General features: G+C 40.1%; 1 protein-coding gene across 10 annotated transcripts in view; it reads right to left on the bottom strand.

Annotated features, from left to right (window-relative positions):
- The window catches only part of SGIP1 (SH3GL interacting endocytic adaptor 1), a 215,865-nt gene that overhangs the window by 46,039 nt on the left and 148,114 nt on the right, over window positions 1-21,712 (bottom strand). For 6 of the 10 annotated variants that reach the window (XM_028489286.2, XM_028489287.1, XM_028489290.1 and 3 more), the window contains 4 exons: window positions 21,590-21,664; window positions 18,945-19,436; window positions 12,026-12,153; window positions 10,707-10,833 (listed from right to left, as the gene is read on the bottom strand). In XM_028489286.2, coding sequence (XP_028345087.1) covers window positions 10,707-10,833; window positions 12,026-12,153; window positions 18,945-19,436; window positions 21,590-21,664 — 822 coding nt within the window. Of the gene's footprint in view, window positions 1-4,011; window positions 4,072-4,983; window positions 5,050-10,706; window positions 10,834-12,025; window positions 12,154-18,944; window positions 19,437-21,589; window positions 21,665-21,712 lie in introns of all 10 variants that reach the window. The other 4 variants (XM_028489292.1, XM_028489294.1, XM_028489291.1 and 1 more) reach the window with 2 other exon arrangements.

A 21,712-nucleotide genomic window follows, 5' to 3' on the forward strand; every position in this document is an offset into this window, starting at 1 on the left:
GCTGTAAATTTTCCTTGTTTATCTTTTTATTTTTGATTCTTCACATTAAAATGTAAGCTCCATGGCGACAGGGAATTTTTCCTGTTTTGTTCCCTATGGGGGAGTGCCTAGGACAGTGCTGACACACAGTAGTACTCAATAAATATTTGTTGAATGCATGAATCATTGTATAGGAGTATAGGAAGGGGGACACATGGTTAGTTCTGAAATAGCCAAAATGACACTTGTCAGTAGGGACAATTTCCAAGATGTGGCCAGAGGTGTGGGTTAATGAGTGGAGGGAAAGTTTATTGGAACTGAAGAAGTCAAGAAGCCCTGGAGCGAGGGTGTTGGGTGGATCATCCACATCGAATCTATGACACAAAATGAAGCTAGGGAGTGAGGTGGAGAAGAGGGTGAAAAGGGGCTGCCAGCACCCCTAAGCCTGTAGATGAATGCAGAGAAATGCTCCGTAGTCAGTAGTGGACGCAGTGGTGGACGCGGCCATAAGTAAAAGGTAGAATGAGCAGACAGTTGCTTTTCACTGTGGGGAGTGGGAGTTGGAAGTAGCAATGGGGAGTTGGGAGAACTCGTAGTCCCATGACATAGGGCCCACAGAAGACTGAGGAACTTTCCGTGGAGAGAGCTAGAGGAGAAGAGATGGCCCCTGGAGAGAGCTGGGATGCAGGAAAGGAAACAGGTGGGCGAGTCTGGGAGAGAGCCTGGGAATGCAGAGAAGGGTGTTGCTAAGGACATGACATTCCCAAAGGTTGGTGGGAGTCAGACTAGTAAATGGGAGCACGGAGCTGTCTCGAGAGGAGAGTGCAAGTGGCTGTATGCACAGAGGAGAGGTGACACTCAAGAATGTATGGTTGTAGGTCATCTTTTTTCCATTACCAGATACAAGATGATTTTGTAGTTAAATAAGTTAAACAAAGAGAGGGACAGCACATTTCTGGAAACATCTTGATGTTCGAATGCTCTACAGAATTATTCAAATGTCTAACAGTCACATCTTCTACTTGTTATGGGAATATCTTTCCCTTCCTTCCATCTCAGAAGAATACTTGATAGTTTCAGTTGGATATACTCCTGGATGAATGAATTTAAACAGTTACCACCTTTCGTAACCTTCACCATTTTTTTTCAGCTCAACTTAAATAGGTTAAAATTTCAGTGAATTTTTTAAAAATGAAATTGTTTATAAAAGTAAACCACTAAGACACGCTTTGGAACTCTTCTGAGTTAGAACTATCATCTAATGCTTTCCTATCTCTCTTGTTAAGTTAAATTTGGAGGTGTGAAGCATCTCAAGTTATCTCCACATAAGTTCATAAGGCAATGTTCATTAGTGAGTTGGTTGATTGGTCAGTGACTCAAACACTCACTGGGTAACCACAATGCCTAGAGCACTGTAAGAACAAAGCAATGGATAAGACAGGCTAAGGTTTTGAACGTGATAGAAACACTATTTAGATGCCAACAAATAATAATTTCAAAGCTATTTAGAACAAGTGAATATTTTGAGCTGGGAGTCTTTCTTCCTCTTCTGCATTCCCTGAATAAAGAATTGAACATAATGATAATTAACATTAATAATAACAAATGTGGGTAAAGCTAGAGTGCCCTAGAAGAATATACTAAAAGTGCTACTCAATAAAACATGTTGAATGACAGTCTTTTGGGAGTTTTAAATTTGGGTAGGGGCACTATTCTCAAGGCAATTTAACATGTCACGGTTTCTATGCCGCTTTATCATCACAGCAGAAAATTTAAAAATCATTCCAGGTTGCACTAGCTGAAACTACCTGAGACTAATGTACATAAATGATGAAAACAAAGTTTTCCATTCTTAAAATGTAGCCATCCTTGTGTCATTTTTAGTTCCGGGGGTAAGTTGTCATTTTTAGTTTCTCTTAAGTCTTCTCTTGAAGTTCATTGTAACATATTTTCATCTGCACGAGCGTTTCTTGATGAGAAGACTAGGGACACATATACGAAATGGCTGCTCCTACAGTCCCTTAAGAAGCCTTGCCTGTACTTTCCAGCCTTGTGCAAAGTCCAAGATGAAGCTAACACAGAACTAGAGATTCCAATTAATTTCTATTCAACCTCTTTCTTGTATGACTTCTCTTGGCTCAAATTGAGATGCTTAAGGAATTTGGATCTTACCAATTAAAATGGCAATGTTACCAACTTTAGATACCCCAAAATCTACTAACAAATATTTTCTTTTCCTAAAAAGAAAAAAAGGGGTTCACATTGTTATTCCATATGTTTATTAATACTTATATTTGATTGATGATGTGGATTTTAAAAACAAACAAACCAACAACCAAAAGTTCTCTTTAGATTGGTATCTTCAGAAAAAGTCTACCTCTCTCTGTTTAAAGAAATCCAAACCAAAACACAAGCAAACCAACCAACAGATACTCTAAAGCCAAAACAAACCACACCAACAAAAAATTAAGAAATATATTTTTTGGAGCCCCAGATGTTACTTGAAGGTGTCCGGTAGCATATGGCTTAATTTCCTGGTTAAAGCAGAGTAAACTACAATTTCTACTGTGGCCAGACTGAACCAGAGAAAGGGCCTTTATGTATGCAGGTATTGGCTATAAGTCAGGCTCTCCAACCTATTCAACCGTAGCTTCTGCTTTGAGATGTGCTGATCAGTAAAAAGACACCTGGGCACTTTTTAATTCCATCTGATTCGAAGAGAAAGTTTAGCAGGTCATAAGTTTGTGGATTTTGCTTCTTGGTTATCACAAAATTAATGGCCCGAGGCAACGAAGGTTTCTCACATCATGTGGAAAATATGCATCTTCCCCTAAAGACTGCCTATCCACCTGTTCTCTGCCTGACCCAGGACAGACATCAAGTATTTGGGAAGCTTTAAATCAGACAATATTTCCTGCAGCTACCCAAGCTACTCCAAGCTAAGGACTTCCATCTCTGGGACCATCTTGTAAGGAAAAGTCACTGTTAAGAGAGAAAAGCCACACCACAGAAACTACTTCAAAATCTGTATCAGTCATTCTGATTTTTTACAATTGTGCTAAAACACACACTTAAGTTAAGAAAGTTCTTTTTGTTGTCATGAAATATAAAACGTTCAATATTTAGGTTCAATTCTAGAGTAGAATATTTTTTGGCCAACGTTTTACCCCAAGATAAACTTAGCTATTTAAAATCGTAGAAAGCAGAGGCTTAAGTGATATGTGTAAGATAGTCCATTAATTAAGTTGAACTACTTAATTTTTCCTATACAATAGTTTAAACAGGCCATTTTATCAAATACTTGGCCTGTTAAAATGATTTAGAATTTAAATATAAAACAGAAATGCTAATCCTTAATACAGAATATAACAAATTATCCAACATTGAGGTTAGATATCTGACATTATATTTACGTATATTTTCTTTCATCTTCTAAAATGGCAAGTCCAGTGGTAGCTGTCCATTTTACTAGTCATTCCAGTTTCAATTTCCATTTCAGAAGATGTAAATAGAACTTACTAAAATACATTTTTCCTTTTCCTCACTTTTCTGACCTCCCATGCAGCATTCCTTGTCATAAGAATATTTACACATTTACAGTTTACAATAGTGGATGTTGTCTCTGAAATATTAATTATCCAAAGCAAAGTTAAATGCCAATTCCAACCAAAAATGTCCTTATATTTGTTGCATTGCATTTGCAAAAGAGTTAGGAAAGAGCCCTGGTTGACAGAGTTAAGTTCCTTGCCGAAAAAAGGTGTTTGTTTTTTTTCAATTTAACACAGTTAATTAAGTAACCGATATTAACTGCAAGTTAGCTTTCATTTTTTAATATGAAAAAATCGAAGATCCCATACAAACCAAATTCATGGAATATTTTCTTTAGTATTTAATATTTTCGAAGTAGCCATAGCATTTTTATATAGAAAGTGAGACCAGGTCTTTTGAAGAGAATTGGAATTTAAAAATGTGAATGGGGAAAAAGCACGAGGGGAGGAGAAATTAGAATCTGGTATGCTATGTACTACTTACCTTCAAAAGTCAAATAAAACTTTCCTCTGTCAAACCAAACGAGGGAAGGCTGTTCATTCTCTGTATGGCCAGGAGTTGAAGCGGGATGGGAAAGGTTAAGGAGAGGGAGAGAGAAGGACACAGTATGAGTTACAGAGCAGGTCATTAATCTCACTGCATGCCGTTAGCGTGCAGGAAAAAGGGAAGGCTGGCAATCTATTATTATTATTATTTTGTTTTCAGTTCGGGAAACAGAAAGCAAAAGCAAAGCTATGGAGGCCTAAAGGGATGGGCACATGTTGCTGGTAGCTTGGTACTCGGTGCTGGTGCACATGGAGCAGATGTCTTCCTGGCCATGCAGGGGCGTCAGCATATTTTAACTGCACTAGTTGGGCCAAACTGTCATTCAGCAATTGCTGTATTTATTTCATCTTCAATGTCATCCCCTTCTATGTTTTCAAAAAGATAAACTCGGAGTTACAGGTTATATAAAACTTAGCTGAGGTTTTCAATGACAACAGCATTGCATTATCAATTGAAAGTTCATGGAAGATGTCATATTTCTTCCATCCCCTCCCCTGGAATCACCTTAGGCATCCAGACACAAAACACCCTTTACCTACGTACCAAAGAAAAAACAAGATTACTAACAGTGCTCTACTATATTTTTAATTAAAAAGCCGTCACTGGACATGTAATTCTGAGCAGTTAAATTATTCCTCCTTTTGTAAATTCACAAAGCAATAGCATCTCACCTTTTTTGAACCTTTTCACTGAGAAACTGTCATGCAACCTGCTGCTTTATAAAATGTTCACTCAAAAAACATTTCAGTGGCATGAGTTCCACGATGAGCAGTAAAGAGACGGTGCATCTGATCGGCACTGGACACTCATGAGGCGAGGAGCATGTCCATGAAGTTTAGCATTCAGATGGCATAATGGCTTGGAGTTTTAAAGTCTAGATATCTAGAGGTCACTCGGCTAGCACCATACCTGCGGGCGTTTCACAGCGCCTTTCAAACGAGGGCAGTTTGTCATAAAAAACATCAGCTTCTGACACTACGAACCAAAGAAATATAAAGGAATGGAAAACAAAAACACAAATACAAATCTCAAATGAAATCAAGCAACACACTTTACTGATCGAAACACAGGAATGATTTCAATGGAAAAGGAAACAAAACCTAAGACACTGAGATTATGGAAAGGGTATAAAAAAGTGATGTGCTTATTTCATGATGAGCCTATGAGAAGAAATGGAAATCTAAAAAATGCCAGAGTTTAGCATCTGTGAATTCACTGAAGTCAGCTCCATGGAAGAAATCACACCCTCACCTTTTCAGGGAGTTGTTAAAAGCACTATCATTAATAATTGACTCGTGCAGGTGTATTTCACTCAGACACAATTCTCAAGTGGCTGGACATATATCCATCAACAGAACCTCCGGACAGAGCGCTGACAGCTCAATGGGATCACCCAGCATGCACCTTCCTCCCCTTGGGGAAAGAGGAAGCTTTTAATGAGACCATAAAAATGCAACAGTATGAATCTGAGGTTCCTGAATGAAGTATCCCATTTCAACTTCATCAATATCCAAATTCAATTTGCCTTGCACCTGTACTTGGTAGTTATGGATTGTTAATTTTGAACAGCATTATTGTAATTCCATCTTTGGCTATGGTATCAGGCATGGCCAAATGTCTTTGTAAACTGGTCACAACAGTTGCTCTGAATCCCAACCGTTCTGGATCTCTGTACACGGTCTCCCTCCTCACCAACAAACAAATGTAGACAATTGAAGTTTTATTCTATGTGATTTAGATCAATCAATGCCACACGTCTGAAGGGTATTACTTTAGCTTTAATAGAAAATTGAATAAATTCTGTACAAAGACCGGTAAGGCAGAATCTTCCCTAGAACGTAGAGAAGTAAGATGAGGAAATGGATGAGGGTAGTAAAGTTATTTCAAAAACTCTGCTTCTTGGAAAATATTCTACTAGTTTGCCTCCTTAGACTTAGTGAATAAGGCAGGGAAACTATTTCTTTGTCAATTCTTAAGGCTCTAGGATAGCACCTGTCAAGCAGTTTGTAATATATATGTGGCTTCCTTGGTGGCTAGAATAAGCGAATGCAACTCCTATAATATCTGTAGGAGAGGAACAAGAACTGGCCCTAAGAAGGATACCACATAATATCTCCAGAAAATAGGACACAAAAAAGTTACACTGGCAGTAACTGAATGTAACAGTGCCTTTTCATACCTATTAGTGGGGAATGGTGGAGAATATTCCTTTCTTTTGAAGGACTAATTTTTTGTTTACAATTTCCTTAAAATGAGGACCCTCCAATACTGTCATTTGTTCTTTGAGCTGAAGTTACAAAAGAATGGTTCGTAAGAGTTGAACAGCGTGGCTCTCATTTTTTATTGTGGTTGTGGACATTGAGCGCTTAGAAGAAAACATACTAAATAAATCAGAGAACTTAAAAAATGGGTGGTTGCATAGCTCTGTGCTTAATTTAAATAAGGGCAACACTCAAATCAAGTACAGAAGAAAAATTTCCTTAAGAACTAACCATGGAAATTGCCTCAGATTGATCTGAGATGGGGAAGTCAGTACTCGAGACAGGCTTTTCCAAAAAAAAAAAAAAAAAGGCAGAAGGAAAAACATACTAAAGTGTGAGAATTTAAAATTGGGATCAAGAATATCCACCTCCAAAGGTCTTTCTTTTTGTCCAGAATAATTGATGTTAATACAGATATATATTTTTAAAAAAACTTATCTAAGTCAGAATTGCCACCCAGCTTAGAGAGACAAAGACTTGGAGGAAATATTTTAAGTTTTAAATTCTATGGTTAATATTCTTGTACTGAATACAAATCACTTTTGCTCAAAGCTCTACACCAAAGGAAGCATCAAAGTCCATGTGATGCTTCCTTTGGTGCCCGTAAATGATTACCTTTCATTCATTACAGATTCCTGGGATGTTAAAGATGTAATTTAAAAATACATAATTAACAGTGAAGGAATATAATTCATAGTGAATTTAGCAATGAAGAAAAATTGTCTTCATGGTGGTCTTTTTGCATTGGGGTACCAAAGGAGGGTTTTGCAAACATCGAAAAAAATGAGTATCACCTATAGAAATAAGAAACAAATAATAAATTGGATATATACAATTAGAGATAACTCCCTGTTTATCTCTATCTCTAAATGTCTAGGAATTTGTTTCTTACAATAGAATTACTTTAAACACTTTCTTTATTCACATAACATTAATAGGATTCTTCCCCCCCAAATCAAATAGTGAAGGTCCTGTGAGCTTTGTTCAGTACAAAAGGAGTTTATTGTATTTCATTGATTCTACTATGTGTACTTTTTAACCTCTCTGGGATTGGGATGGGTCTTAAAATCAATACGATAAGAAAGTATTGCACCTTACCTCAACTGGCAGCTTTCTCCGCCCTTTCTCAGTCATATAAAAATAATAGTGCATCTTCCAATTGAAGGTAACTTAAATTCAGTGACATACAGTTGCAAAGGGACTCTTCATTATTTGAATGTGACAATGCACAGAAAGTCCTGTTTTCAGTTGTGGCATCAGATTTACTACTTTATAATCACGGGTCTCATGAAAAAGATTGTACACCCAAAGTCTGGCACGAGCGAATTCTTATTTGAATTGTTGTGTAGGAAGATCAGACATGCTCTTAAAAATTTAATCCTTGAATTATATTAAACTTTGCAATAAGCAAGTACAAATAATAAGTATCCAGTTTCTGCCACACATGTCCCAATTTTGGCACAAGTGTCACAGGAAATGTCTGAAAAGTATCTTGGCGGAGGGAGGGAAATATTGAGCCATCGATGTCAGGAATTTGCTGCTGAAATTCTATCTCCCCCAAGCCATCTGATTACATTAAGTTGATGTTCCAAGGCAGTCATGAACAGTCAGCACCTTAGTGCTGAACAGCCAAAGCACATCCTCTCCAAAAAGAGATAAACAACACTACACAAGGTGCCGCTGGGCGGTCGTTGACAATGTATTTACTTCAGAGAGAAACGGCTGTCGGGGGACCCACAGCAGCAGGAAATAAAGAACAAGAGAGTGAGGAAGATGAAAACTAAACACAAATAACAGACCCAAACAGATAAAATCAGAATGCTCCTCAGCAATGAAGCAATGTGACCAGCCTCTCAGGTGGCTTTTTTCTCTTTTTAGCCCCTCTGTGGTTCATCTTAAAAGAATGCATACTAGCTGTGTTAAGAATCAGAGTCACTGGCCAGGATTTGAGATTTCTGCAGCAGGGAGCATGAGAACACATGGTACAAAACATGGCCACAGGTCAAATGCTCTGTGTGTGCAATTTTCTCTATGAATCTCAATGAGTTGAAGGAATAGGTTAGATGGTCATCTGAGGTCACTTGAGGTCTGCTTTCTGAGTGACAGTTTATTATCCTTACTTTCCTCTCTGAACCACCAGGAAAATCACAGAGAGTGAGTGGAACAAATGACCGTGAGGAAAAAACAACAGAAAAACAACAGAGCAGGAGAAGGGGAAAAGGCTGTAGCAATCAAGAGTATTAAAAAGAGTTCAGGGCTTCCCTGGTGGCGCAGTGGTTGAGAGTCCACCTGCCGATGCAGGGGACGCGGGTTCGTGCCCCGGTCCGGGAGGATCCCCCGTGCTGCGGAGCAGCTGGGCCCGTGGGCCGTGGCCGCTGGGCCTGCGCGGCCGGAGCCTGTGCTCCGCGGCGGGAGAGGCCAAGAAAAATCCTTTGATTATAGAAACAAAATAAAAAGTCCCTCCTGAAGAAATATGAAATAAAAGATATGGTTTTTGACTTCAAAAAAACAAAAACAAAAGGACAAAAATACAAGGTTGGAAAACAACAAAGAAAAGAAAATGTTAGAAAAATTAAGCTACTGCTTACTCTTCGTCTGGGCTGGGGGAAGCCATCTCTGTGTCGTCTTCTTGTTCGGGAACGTGCCTGGAGTCCCTGTCCTTTATTCAGTGGGTCAAAGGAGTCTATGAAAACCAAGAGAAAGCAAGATGTGAGATAAATCACTCACAGACTTAAATAAACACTTAGGGTGAAGGAGGAAATATCAGGTAATCATCACCATATTCATTATTTTGTTTATGATAAAATATGGACTTTACTTATATACATAAGAAAACAAGGAGATACAGCATGTATAAAAACTTTGTTAGGGCTTCCCTGGTGGCGCAGTGGTTGAGAGTCTGCCTGTCGATGCAGGGGACACAGGTTCGTGCCCCAGTCCGGGAAGATCCCACATGGCGTGGAGCGGCTGAGCCCGTAAGCCATGGCTGCTGAGCCTGCGCGCCCGCAGCCTGTGCCCCGCGGCGGGACAGGCCACAAGGGTGAGAGGCCCACGTACCGCAAAAAACCGCAAAAAAAAAAAAAAAAAAAAAAGAGTTCAAAAATAAGGTTGGAAGTTACAGGAAAAAAACAAAACAAAACAGCAACAACAACAAAACCCAGAGAGAAACTAGCTAATAGGCATCTAAAATTAGGGAGCCCTGAATTGCCCCAGCTGATGATGCAGATAAAGAATAGACATGGTTATATAAATGATGTTAAATATCTGTCTGTTAACGAATCATATGAAATTGGATAGCTGGCTATATTTTCACCAAATTTGAAGAATTCTTTGGGGCTGATCTGATTAAAACTGTAGAGCATGTGATATGGTCGAAATTCTCTTTGGGGGCCTAAGAGGCACATCTTAACTGATTTCCCTGGGAAAAGAGGGATTTCTTCTCCAGGAGAGCTTCAGGCTTTGATCAAATTACTCCTCACACGGGCAACTCTGTAGTGTGCTCTTTTTTGGCAAGAGCACATGCATGAGCCAGCTGGTTTATAATATGGGAGACTTGGAGGGCATTCAGACAATAAAGGAAGACAAAGCCCAGGTCAGAGATGCCATGCAAACACGAGAGAGGTAGCAGGAGCTATGGAAGGTGGGTAAAGAGGTGTAGACAGAGACCGCCTTGGGAAGGGGGAAGATGCTCCAGGCAAAGAGAGGCATTTCAACCTGGGAAAGCCATCCAGCTGAGCAGCCATTCTCAACTCTTCACTTTCATCACACCATAAAGAAAGAGGCATAAAGGCTTTTACTGAAAATGCCAGCAATGACTTATTTCTTGGGGAAAATTTGACCGCACATCACTGAAAAGCACTACAAAAAATGTCGAAAAGTTTTCTCACGTCCCACAGTGCCCATGTTTATACCATCTGTCAACATAAGGAGAACCAAAGTGATGAAGAAATGAAAGCTTCAAGAAAATAAAAGTTCTAAATTTTGTGATTTCTGATGGGTTACACGGTTGGAATTTAAAAAAACATTCCCCCCTCAGTGGAGACTATTTTCATTAGAAGAAATAATATCTAAATTATAGGATCTTATTTGACGATTTCGTCTTTACTTTTATGAATAGCTCTGCATGGAAATAGCATAAGAGAATTCCTGCAAAACACAGATGTTCACATTCTTTTATTTGCTTATTTGCTTAACTTAAAGCACTTTGCCTTCTTTGCTGAGAAGGTGCTTTTAAAAGAAGAGTCAGATGATAGTAGCAAAACACACAGCAAAACAATTTTGATCAGAAACACAAGGCATTAGGGTTCTCAGATCATAAATAACAGCCAGTCAAAACTACAAACAGATTAGAATAGAGGAGATAATTTTTACCAACTGTCGGGGTGGTGGCTGCACTCAAGGAATTGGTGGACGATATTGAAGAAGTGCTCTCAGCCCGGGCTAGGGGTGCTATCGGAGGAGGGCTGGAAGAATGGATGGGAGGGCTGAAAGGTCGGGGCTGCAGGGAGAAGAAAAGAAATGGAAAGTTAGATTCACAGGTCTGCCCTCCATATTTTTAGCGTCTCCCGGCCCCAGATATGACAACTCAGGTTCTTTTTTTTTTTTGCGGTACGTGGGCCTCTCACTGCTGTGGCCTCTCCCATTGCGGAGCACAGGCTCCGGACGCGCAGGCTCAGCGGCCATGGCTCACGGGCCCAGCCGCTCCGCGGCATGTGGGATCTTCCCGGACCGGGGCACGAACCCGCGCCCCCCGCATTGGCAGGCGGACTCTCAACCACTGCGCCACCAGGGAAGCCCACAACTCAGGTTCTTAAAAGAGAACAGGTGGCACCATTTTTACACTGAAATTGATTATATCTGTACAGGAGCTTGTGGATGGAGCTAGAGGAACCATCAACCGTAATGCGCTACACTCAACAGGAACATCACATTTAGAGAAGCTGAGGTCTGGGATGTGGTCAGTGACGTTTCAGGAGGATGGCCTCTTATGCCCCCAGGGACTAAGCAAGTAACATAATGTGAGAGCTTATACCCATTGAAAGATATTTGAATACAGAATACTGTACTGTGCTAGCTAAACTAGATAGGAGGGACATCGCCAGTCTGTGACTCCTGTGTGCAGATACCAAAGAAATTTACCTCTGCCAGAAGTCTCTTAATTGTTCACACAGAATGTTTCCCACCCCTCAGCCTTAAAACATGATGCAAGAAACGTCTAGAAAAAACTCATTGGGTCATACCACCCTCCTTTATATTCACATAGTGTGCCTACCACCAGTAACTTCTCTGTAGTCTGGGGACAGAAATCAGGACTTGCCCTCCCTTGGAATCTTCCGAAATCAGAGAAATACGGTGAAAGGAAATACCTCCCATTCTAAAGGATTTAGCACAATTGAGCATTATTATCTTAATTTTCATCAAACCCACTGTAGAAGAACTAAGGGCCCCAGGATCCTATTCCTACTATTTTCGACCTTGGCCTGAAAGATGGTAGAGATTTGAGGGCAACTGAAATGTACACTCTGATTGCAGTGACTGTCTTTCAGATGTCACCTGTCAGGGCCATTTGTACAAGCACTGTAAGTAAGACTTAGACCTGAAGTTGAGATGACCCACGTTCAGGCACTTGGACTCCTGTTTCTCATTCCCACTGGATGTTTCTGAGCAGGCCAGGGCAGAAGGGAACATACCACATCTCCGACTCCAGGCTTCCCTGGAGGTAGCTTTGGCCGAGACGGAGGCCGGGGAGGAGGTGGAGGTGGGGTCGTGGTGCTGCAAGGAACCAAGGGGGTGGCTGGCCGAGCAGGGGATGATGCACCTGAAAAACAAGCTGGTGTTAAAAGTGGCTAGGAACGCAGGTGGCCAAAAGTGCTGTCATCACTGCATCCCACCTTCCCCATTCCCTGACACAGTGTCAATCACAGCCATTTTTTTCACCTCAGCAGTTAGTACAGTCAACTCTGTAGCACATGGGGTTTGGGGGTTTTTTTGTTTTTTTTTTTTCAATAAAGAAAAAAAATCACTAGGTTGAACTATGGTTGATGGCAGAAGCTGAAGCTCGTTGCCTTTTGTTGTCATGTGACACCCAGTGAAAGGTAAATCCTTTTATTACTCCCTGTGACAGAAAATATATTCTTAAGACTCTTTTGGCTGGGTGGGTGGGTATCCTTCATTTTGACCATGGCACACACCAAACTTATGATAAATTCTCTTGATTTTTGCATAGTCAGAATTTATTTATGTCCAAGATGAAAATGGAGGTTAGAACTTGAAAAAAAAAGATTTTTCACATTATATGTATATATACATATATATAAATATGTGTATATGTATATAAATATTTATATATATAAAACGCAGAAGAGAAGTATCCTTCTTACTGTGCTTCAAGATATGAGTGCTAACTTCGTAAATGTAAGCAAACACTTGATGGTAAGCAAAGGACAAAATATAAGAAAGTAAATTAGATGGTACGTGCGTACTTTGTGTGTAGAATCTTAACAGAAACACATTGAATTTAGAGGATTTTATTTTTCAAAGGAGGCTACGTAGGAATCTGTCTGTGTAGAGGTTGCCTGCGATGATTTTTGTGATGATTTTTAAAAGAGCCTCTTGGATTTACTTTTCTGGCTGTCAATGACAAGCATGTGAAACACAGAGGACACACAGAGGTTGGCATGCACGCTGATGAGCACACCAGAGAGGTCTCTAGACTCGGGGGTCTGCCTGTTTTCAGTCATCTGTCCAGGATACACGGGTAAACTACTTGGCTAACAACCTTAAGAAAGTCAAATCAATATTCCAACTGTTCTTGTTCAGTCAGAGAAGTTCCAACTACTCCTGAGGTTTTTTTCACTTTGGTTAGAAGCACAGGTATCAAATCACTCCAAGAAAAGTCTAAGAAATTGTGCCCCAGGAAAATATCTGTCCCCACCTAGCCTCCCCTCCAACATGCCAGAAAACTGTTCTCTGGAGAATCCTAGACCAGCACCTCCATGTCCAGATTTTCAGATTCTCAAGGAGCTTTGGAGTTGGGCAGCAAAACCCATCACCTCAGCATCTGCTCCCATCTTAGGCATGTCCTGGAGGTGAAAATCTTGCTCCTTTGTTTAAACAATTTGAAATGTTGAGTGCGTTGTGTTTCTCTGTGTTGTTTATTCTAAGTGTAGTTTCACTGGTGCGAAACCCTACTAATTATTACCACCCATCCCTACTGATACCTCCTCTCCACCACTACCAACTTTTTATTGTATACTCGCTTTTTATTTTATTGGGCCAGTATCTATGTTAGGCATTTTACATGCATTATCTTATTTTATCCCCACAATAAGCTTTGGAGGAAGGTACTTCTACTATCTCAGTGGAAAGTAAAGCTCAGAGATATTCAGTAACTTGCTCAAGGTCACGTAGCTCAAATGGTCTATGTAACTACAAAGCCTGAGCTTTTAAATGCAGTGTCTTGTAGCTTTAGGTGGACCTTAGCCCCATATTTTGCACAAAGGTCTTGTTTTCGCATGGACAGACTGCATACTTTTCTCTCAAAATAAATATTCTTAGTTTTTGGCTAATCTTCTCTGAATAAAAGAATAGGGTATATTTTGACAGGTCCCACTACAAAGTTTTCTTTATACCCAGGATGTTTTCAGAAAACAGAAGTGACAGCAAAGAGATGGGAGATAAATCTTTACACAGCAAAGTCTTTGTCAGGAAGTTTTATGGAGCTTTTTTGAGGGTTCTATTTTGCTGGAAAACCATGCTATAGGAGTGGGTCAAAATGTCTATCCATGGGTCTATTTCCAAGAAATAGTCTTCTGAGTCAATCTCAGGAAAAGGTCAGCTGCTTATCCTTTTCTTACAAGTTCTAGAAGGGAAATTTTAAAATCCAGTTTCAGTAATACTTGGAAAACCAGTAAGGAGTTGTCACTGAGGCAGTGTGGAATACTGAAAAAACTGATGAAAAGTCAGATGACCTGAGTTCTGGCCCTGCCCACCTCTTATCAGCTGTGGGATCTTGACTTCTCTGAGCCTCAGCTTCCTGTTTTAAAAAGTAAGACATGTTTCTACTTTGCAAAGGGGTTGTAACAATTGGAATGGACAATGCTTATTAAAGTATTTACTAAACTATAAAATACCACACAAATGGAAGGCCGTTGATGATGGTAAAGATTGTTTTTTGATACAGGTACAACTAGAAGCAAGGAAAAAAGTGACTAGTTAACTGGTTTCCTTTTCCTTTTGGGGCACTTTTTCTTTACTGTTTTACTCACTTTTTCTTTACTGAATTGATTTCATTGATTCATTGTGCAGTTAGAAGACACCAAGGTAGTGTTTAAGAAGCAAAACCTGCTTGACAGAACCCACACATTCAGCAGAGAGTAGTCAGGGCCTAAAGAGTATTTCACAACTGTACTTAGGCTTCACACGATTTTGTGAGATTACACAATTATTTTGTATTGCAAGAATATAGAGGGTTATTATTTGTACATCTCTATCCTCATTCTTCTACCTTCAATTATACTTTCATTTTCCCTTCAAGCAGTGTTTATTCCCAAGAACAATGCTGGAAAATAACTGGACAACATTGTTTAACTTTAAAAATCACATGTACATCATTTGAGTTTTGTGAGTTCAAAAAAGTTGGCAACCATTGACTGCTGTCAACCTGGAGTTCGATCATAGCTTTGGTATGAGAACCTCACAAGGATGACTTCAACGTTCATCTCTCTTTTAGTGTGTGTGCTCGTGGGTGGGGGAGGGGAGTGGGGGGGAGAAGTGGTAAACCGAATCCAACAGACCTGAGGTCAGAGAGATACTGGCTTTGCTATTTATTGCTTTGTAACGGTGGCAAGTCCTATCTTTCAGCATCCGTTTCCTTATCTGTAAAATGAGGCTAATACATCACAATGTTGTGGAGGAGAATCAAATGAATTAAAATATATGCACTTCGAAATATGTAAAGAATCAGTCTTTCCCAACTTGTGTTCCTTAGGACACAATTATACCATTGCTTTGAAGAAAGTGTTAAACATATGTGGGAATGGTTTCACACTGCGTTTCTTTTTTGGTGACCAGCCCATTAAAAGCCCTAAAACAATACTGTCCAACAGAGCTTTCTGCAGTGATGAAAATGTTCTGGAACAAGTGCTGTCCAATAAGATAGCCATTAGCCACATGTGACCACCGAGCACTGAATTGTGCCTACTGCATCTAAATAACTGATTTTTAATTTTAATTTAATTACCATTAAGATTAAAATAGCCCCATGTGCCTAGTGGCTTCCATATTGGACATGTAGTTAGGCAATATATTTGTTTAATTCAACCCCAGGTAGCTCAAAGTTATTTGCTTATGGGGGGTTGTATGTGTGTGTCTGTTTGTGTGTAACATGCTTTAATATTGCTTTAGTTTCCCCAGTCGGGAAATGTTGCACTGAACGGTCTATCTTTACGGACACCTCTTTCCCTGGCCTCCAAACTTGCTGCAGGCCAAGAAAACACTTTCCCCATTCCATCCCCTGGGCACACACAGCCCACATAGGAGAAGAGATAGCCTTTGCCAAGAATCAGTGCCTGCATTCCAATAAAGCAATGTGTTGGCCAAACTATGTATTTTAAACTTTTGCCATAAGGAAATTAAAGTTCTTGGAGCAAATTCTTAGCTTCCAACCTTTTCAATAGCAGGTAACTCTTCTGATTCACGAGGCCTGAGTACTGTCTAAAACTTGGTCAGTGGCAGTCATCTCGGTGTGAATGAAATTTTTAAAGTAGGCATAGTGGTATCTAATTAAATATAGTTTGAGGTATACAAGAAGAGTTACTCCCATCAAGTTAAGTTTTAAGAAGCAGGTAGTGATAAGCACTACGAATCTTTAAAACATGAGACCGTATCCTATTGTTTTAATTCTAAATTTACATCTCTGCCAGTCTGTGTATATTTCATCAATAAAAGATTTACAAGCAAATAAACTGGGACTTAATTAAGGAGATAATGGTGCACAGTTTTATTTATTCATGAGCCTCATTGGCCCAGTTCAGTCTTCTACTTAGAAATTCAATCCTTTAATACCAGCAAAGTATAGTTTTTTTCCAGCTCAGTTATTAAGAATTGATAGTCTTTACTGGTAACATTTTAAAGTAATTTTAAATAAGAATATGGAAACTAAACATTAAAACAACAAAACTCCCAAGGATTCTAGAAAGAAAGCTAGAGCTTCTCTCGTCACTCATTAGCTCAGTGGTCAATTCAATCAAACAAGCATCTCCCAGAGCCTTGTGGGAGGTGTTGGAGGAGCTGGGTGAGTAACAAAGCTCCCCTCCCCCGACCAAAGGTGTTTACTTTGAGGAGAGCATAGTGGCCGGGCCACTGGAGAGAAGGCATTATTCCTTGAAAAGTTCTTTCGGAAGACTCAGAGTCTGGCCCAGGAAAGAGAGTCCCATCCAAGGCAATGGAAACATGCCCCTCTTTGACAGAGGACAACCAGCTTCTTTGGGGTTGAGGTCTGAACTGAAGGTTTTACCTAGGGGCCCTTTATTATCTTTACAGTTAAGTAAGAACCCCAAAGACCTACAAAGCAATAGACGGTGGAAGTGAGGCTCTAACCCTCCAGAATTATAGAAAGGAACACAGAGGAGTAGGTTTGGAGAGGACTTTTGGTGATCTTGATGACACTGTGCAGTACAGGTGCGTGTCAGTCTCAAATAAGTTTCGGATATTTTGCCACTAAACCTTACAAGAGTGCCTGGAGGGCACAGTGGTTGAGAACACAGGCTCGAGATCAGAGAGACCCGAGGATGAATCCCAAGTCTACCATCTGCAGCTGTGTAACTTGGGCAAATTACTAAACGTCCAAGAGCCTTGGTTTTTCGATCTGTAAAATGGGGGAAATAAGAGTATTCACCTCATGGGGTTGTTGTAAGGATGAAATGATGTGCATAAAGTTCTTGGCATGAAGCCAGGACAAGAAACTATAGCTGTTGCTCTTATTGGCAACATAATGGCTCTCAGAGGTCCTATAGTAAAGAAGCCTACCGATTTTGCTTTAACATAGTTTCCCAAACTTAAATTTTAGTACTGCATTCTTTTCCCTTTTTGGTGGAGGAAGGGCACACCTAATGATATAAAACACTGATTTTGTGTGCAGTGCAGGTGACTCTCCGGTCCTCTCCTTGATCGGCTTGGATGCTCTCACTTTAAAGCACAGAGCAGTTTGCAAACCAGAGCAAGCACTGAAAGATACTCCATTGAAAGCAGAAGCAATGATGACTATTAGAATAGAGACAAATGCCTTTCCTTTCTGTCTCTTACTAGATCTAAATAACTTAAACTTGGTCGCCTCTTTCAAAGAAAATAAAAAACAAATAGTCCTTGACACCCCTGCAAAGGAACCTAAACCAAACCCACAGGAACAGTTGGGAAGGTGCTGGAGGATCTTGTCAGACAAACATGAGCACCAATGGAATGAATAATACAGAAGACGCATTAGAAAAATCTTGATCTTTCTTGGATATGCTTGGTAGTTCCCAACCTTTCATAATTAGAGAGCACAAAATGAAGCTTCAAATAGGGGAAACCAAAAAATCAGATTCAATGTCAACATCTGCATTTAGAATCCCCAAATGTACATTTCTGATAAACTGCTCCATCACCTGTCACTATACTTAGAGTTGACCTCATAGGCTGATGAGCATGTCAAATGATGACATCAGAGAGCAGTTTGTTTCAGTGGCAGCTTGATTAGGCTGGGGAGGCAATAAGGCAGCCTCTTCTTTGCTGTCCTCTAAAATCTCTTTTTCAAACCCTACTTCTTTTTCTCTGAAGTAATTAGAGGAGTTAACATAGTTCTCCCACAATAAGGAAAATAAACAGAAAAAAAAATAGAAGAAAACGCATTCATCTACAAAAACTAGGACTCTTGAAAAAAATACAAACATAGATTTATAAGCTTATAAGTTGAATAATGTCTGAGGATCTAATGTATAACATGGTGACTATAGTTGATAACACTGTAATGACCGAAATTTGCTAAGAGAGTAGAACTTAAATTTCTCACCAAAAAGAAAAAAAAAGGTAAATATGTGAGGTGATGGACTGTGTTAATTAACTTTGTGCGAGGAATCCTTCACAGTGTATGTGTATATCAAATCATCAAATTGTACACTTTAAATATCTTACAATTTTGTCAGTTATATCTCAATAAAGCGGAGAAAAACAAAAACAAACAAACTAAGGCTCTCGTGGAGGCATCTGATGAGGAAATCAGCCATTTAACATGAAACTCATTTGCTGTGAAACCTGTCTTTCTAGAACTTTTCCTGAATTCTAAACAATGACATCACAGCTTTCTTTAAAAAATATACACCTTATCTGCAGGGTGGAAGGCAGGGCACTCCTAAGGGCTGCGAGTGCAGGGCAGGACACATCCACAGACTTGCACTATGACCGTGAGCATTCGATGGACTAGGACATGCCACAGGGCACAGGACACCCACACCAAAAGAGGGATGGCTGAAGCTCTAAAGCCAACTGCCAGGCGGGAGGAGGGCGTTGCTCACACTGCAGTAGCCACGGCCATTCCCGGTCACACGAAGCACACTCAAACATAAGACGTACCACTGGTGGTCCCCGTACCACTGCCCGAGCCAGGTCCGGGGGACGAAACCACAGTCCTGTAGGTGGGTGGTGGTGGGGCAGGCGGAGTTGCTCTCTGCCCCAGCCCCAAATCTTTAGGAGATGAGATTGTTTCTAAGTAATCATCTTTAATGAAGGCCTGCTCAGCGACTTTCTTCTGGAGTTCTTCTAAGTTGAGTGGCGATGGTACATTGCGAGGAGGACTCGGAGGTCCTGGGGGGCCAGGAGGGCCCGGGGGGCCCGGAGGCGGGGAGTCAGCTGGGTTGTCTGAGGCAGCTGGTGGGGACACCACCTTTTCCCTTGGAGTCAACTCTGGAGTAACACGTTCCGGGGATGTATCAGAAAAATGGACCCACTTTTCTTCAGCATTAACAGCAACAGACTTGGGGGACAACACAGGGCCAAAAATGCTGTCCAAGTCATTGATTGATGGTAGTTTTTCAATTTTGACCTCTGTGGCTGACTGGTCATTTCCTGTGGTTAAAGTAGTTGATTTTAAAATTTAATTGACTTTGTTAAAATTATTTGTATGGGAAGTGGGAGGGGTGAGGCAAAGCCTGGTAAATAGATTGTCTTGTGAGGTGCCTAGGTGGGCCTATTTCACAATGGAAAATCTTGATTGGAGTTGAAGGGAAGGGAAGAGTTCCCTGCATCTACAGTATGAGTATCGCCTTTTTTTGCTATTATTTACCCTCGTGTGGGGTGACCTGAGTTGGCTACTTCTACCGTCATCGAAAGCACTTGAGCACGCGACTGCCCTCCAAGGCTGCTCACAGGCATGCAAAGTGCGGTCATTCTGAGAAGGCAGTGTTAGGTTCACAGAAGTGTACAAGCTCTGGAACTGGAAATTCCAAAAGGGAGGTCCCTTTGGAAAGTCTGGCCTACTGAAATACAGAGGACACAACCGAAAAAGAACTGATAGCTGGAAATCACCCTCATTTGATAAAGATTGTCTACTCTGGCATATTAAATGAAAATGTTTCGTGAAACTAATGACAATATCTGTTAGTTAAAAAAAATTATCACATCATAATTAGTTGTATATCCTCCACCTTGAACACACCAGAAACACAGCACAAAGATTATTTAAAGAGATAGCCCCACATGAATATTTACAAACATACACATATACACTCCACACACCACACACACATAGGATAATGAGAATACATTTACTACTTATTAGAACTGTTACATACATACCTGTTTAATAGGGAAGAAAATTATAAAAACATCTTTATAATTTCTTTTCTCAAGTCTAACCTGTTAACATCAAAGGCATAACTGATATATATCTATCTGAAGTCGCAAAACAAAAAAGTCTGTTTTGCTTAAATATTAGCATTAGCTATTCTTTTAAATTCTTATCAGTAATAAGAGAAAAAATGAAAACTATCCTCTACAGCTTGGCAGGAAATACTTGATAACAATTGAAATGTGAGGAAGTGTACCTTTTACTAAACCGAGGTCATTTAAATTAGAAATTGTTACCTAAATAATTGCAAGGCGTGAGCAGAAGCCATTTTACCTTTAAATAAGCTTCTAGCTATAAGAGCCGGCTTAGTATTTCCATATTTCACATTTGAAAAGAGTTAACCTTCAAGGTTCCAAGGCTACAGATAAATGGGATAGCAGTTTGCATGGGTCACAATATTTATAATTTTGTTGCTGGTAGATTTATTTATCTCTAACACATTCATGGGAATCCAAGGGGCCAAAATGATTTGAACTTGCAAACACCTTTACCTGTGACACTCTGGATGACTCTCTGTTGGGTCTGAATCAATGTAAATGTCATAAATGACTATGTCTTGCATTTGCTCTTGTTGATAAATACCCCACTCTGGAGCTATCAAACTCACCAGGCTGCATAAATAGCTAAGGATGAAGCTGCAATAGAATTCCAAAGGTGGTGAAGAACTGCAATCTAAGGACCCAGGCACATAAAATAACTACTACTGCTTTTGACTTGCTAGTCCAGTAAGACTAGGTAGATTATAAACTGAGGGAATACATAGTATTGATTTTAATAGACGGTAAAGATGTGCCTTAGAAATTATCTGTCTAAAGGCATGCAGCAATTCCTTGCCATATTTCATCATCCTTACACATCTCTTTGCCGTGGGATAATAAATACTTTAATAACTACTGGGAAAAATTCCCCACCACCCAAGCTTACCTGTATGCTGCATATCCCGGGAACCATCCTATTATCATTGTGGACGACACAGTTTTAATTCTAGAAAAAAACTTATTGGTTCTTGGAACAATACAAATTATGCCTTTTAATTTGTAAATCATTACAGTGAGATCCAATGAAGTGAGATGTCAATTGAACAATGACTTTTGATATTGAGTTTGTTTCCTTCCATCTCACAAGTAAATGTGGCCTTTGTTCAACAACATTATACAGAGAAAAAATGAGTAAGGAAAGTGAACCCTTTTCTGAAACCTGGGAGTGATACTTTAAAAGAAGTCTACGTAGTGAAATGTAATGGCAATAAAACTAAAAGCAAACAGTTTCATGTTTAGTCTAGCCTATAGCTTCCAACACATCAAGAGCATGTTGAGGTACGGGGCCACTGCTGATTGCCACGTCATCCCAGAACAGAAAAAATAAAGCTTACCTGGTCCAGTTGTTAAGGGGGAGCCTGTTCGGGGAGGGGTGGCTGGTACGTGTTTTGGAGGCAGTGGTGGAGGTGCTGCCAGGAGATAAGAAGCCAAGCATTGCTGATCACACTCTCCCTAAG

This window comes from Physeter macrocephalus, chromosome 4, assembly GCF_002837175.3.
Source record: "Physeter macrocephalus isolate SW-GA chromosome 4, ASM283717v5, whole genome shotgun sequence".
NCBI classification, from domain to species: domain Eukaryota; kingdom Metazoa; phylum Chordata; class Mammalia; order Artiodactyla; family Physeteridae; genus Physeter; species Physeter macrocephalus.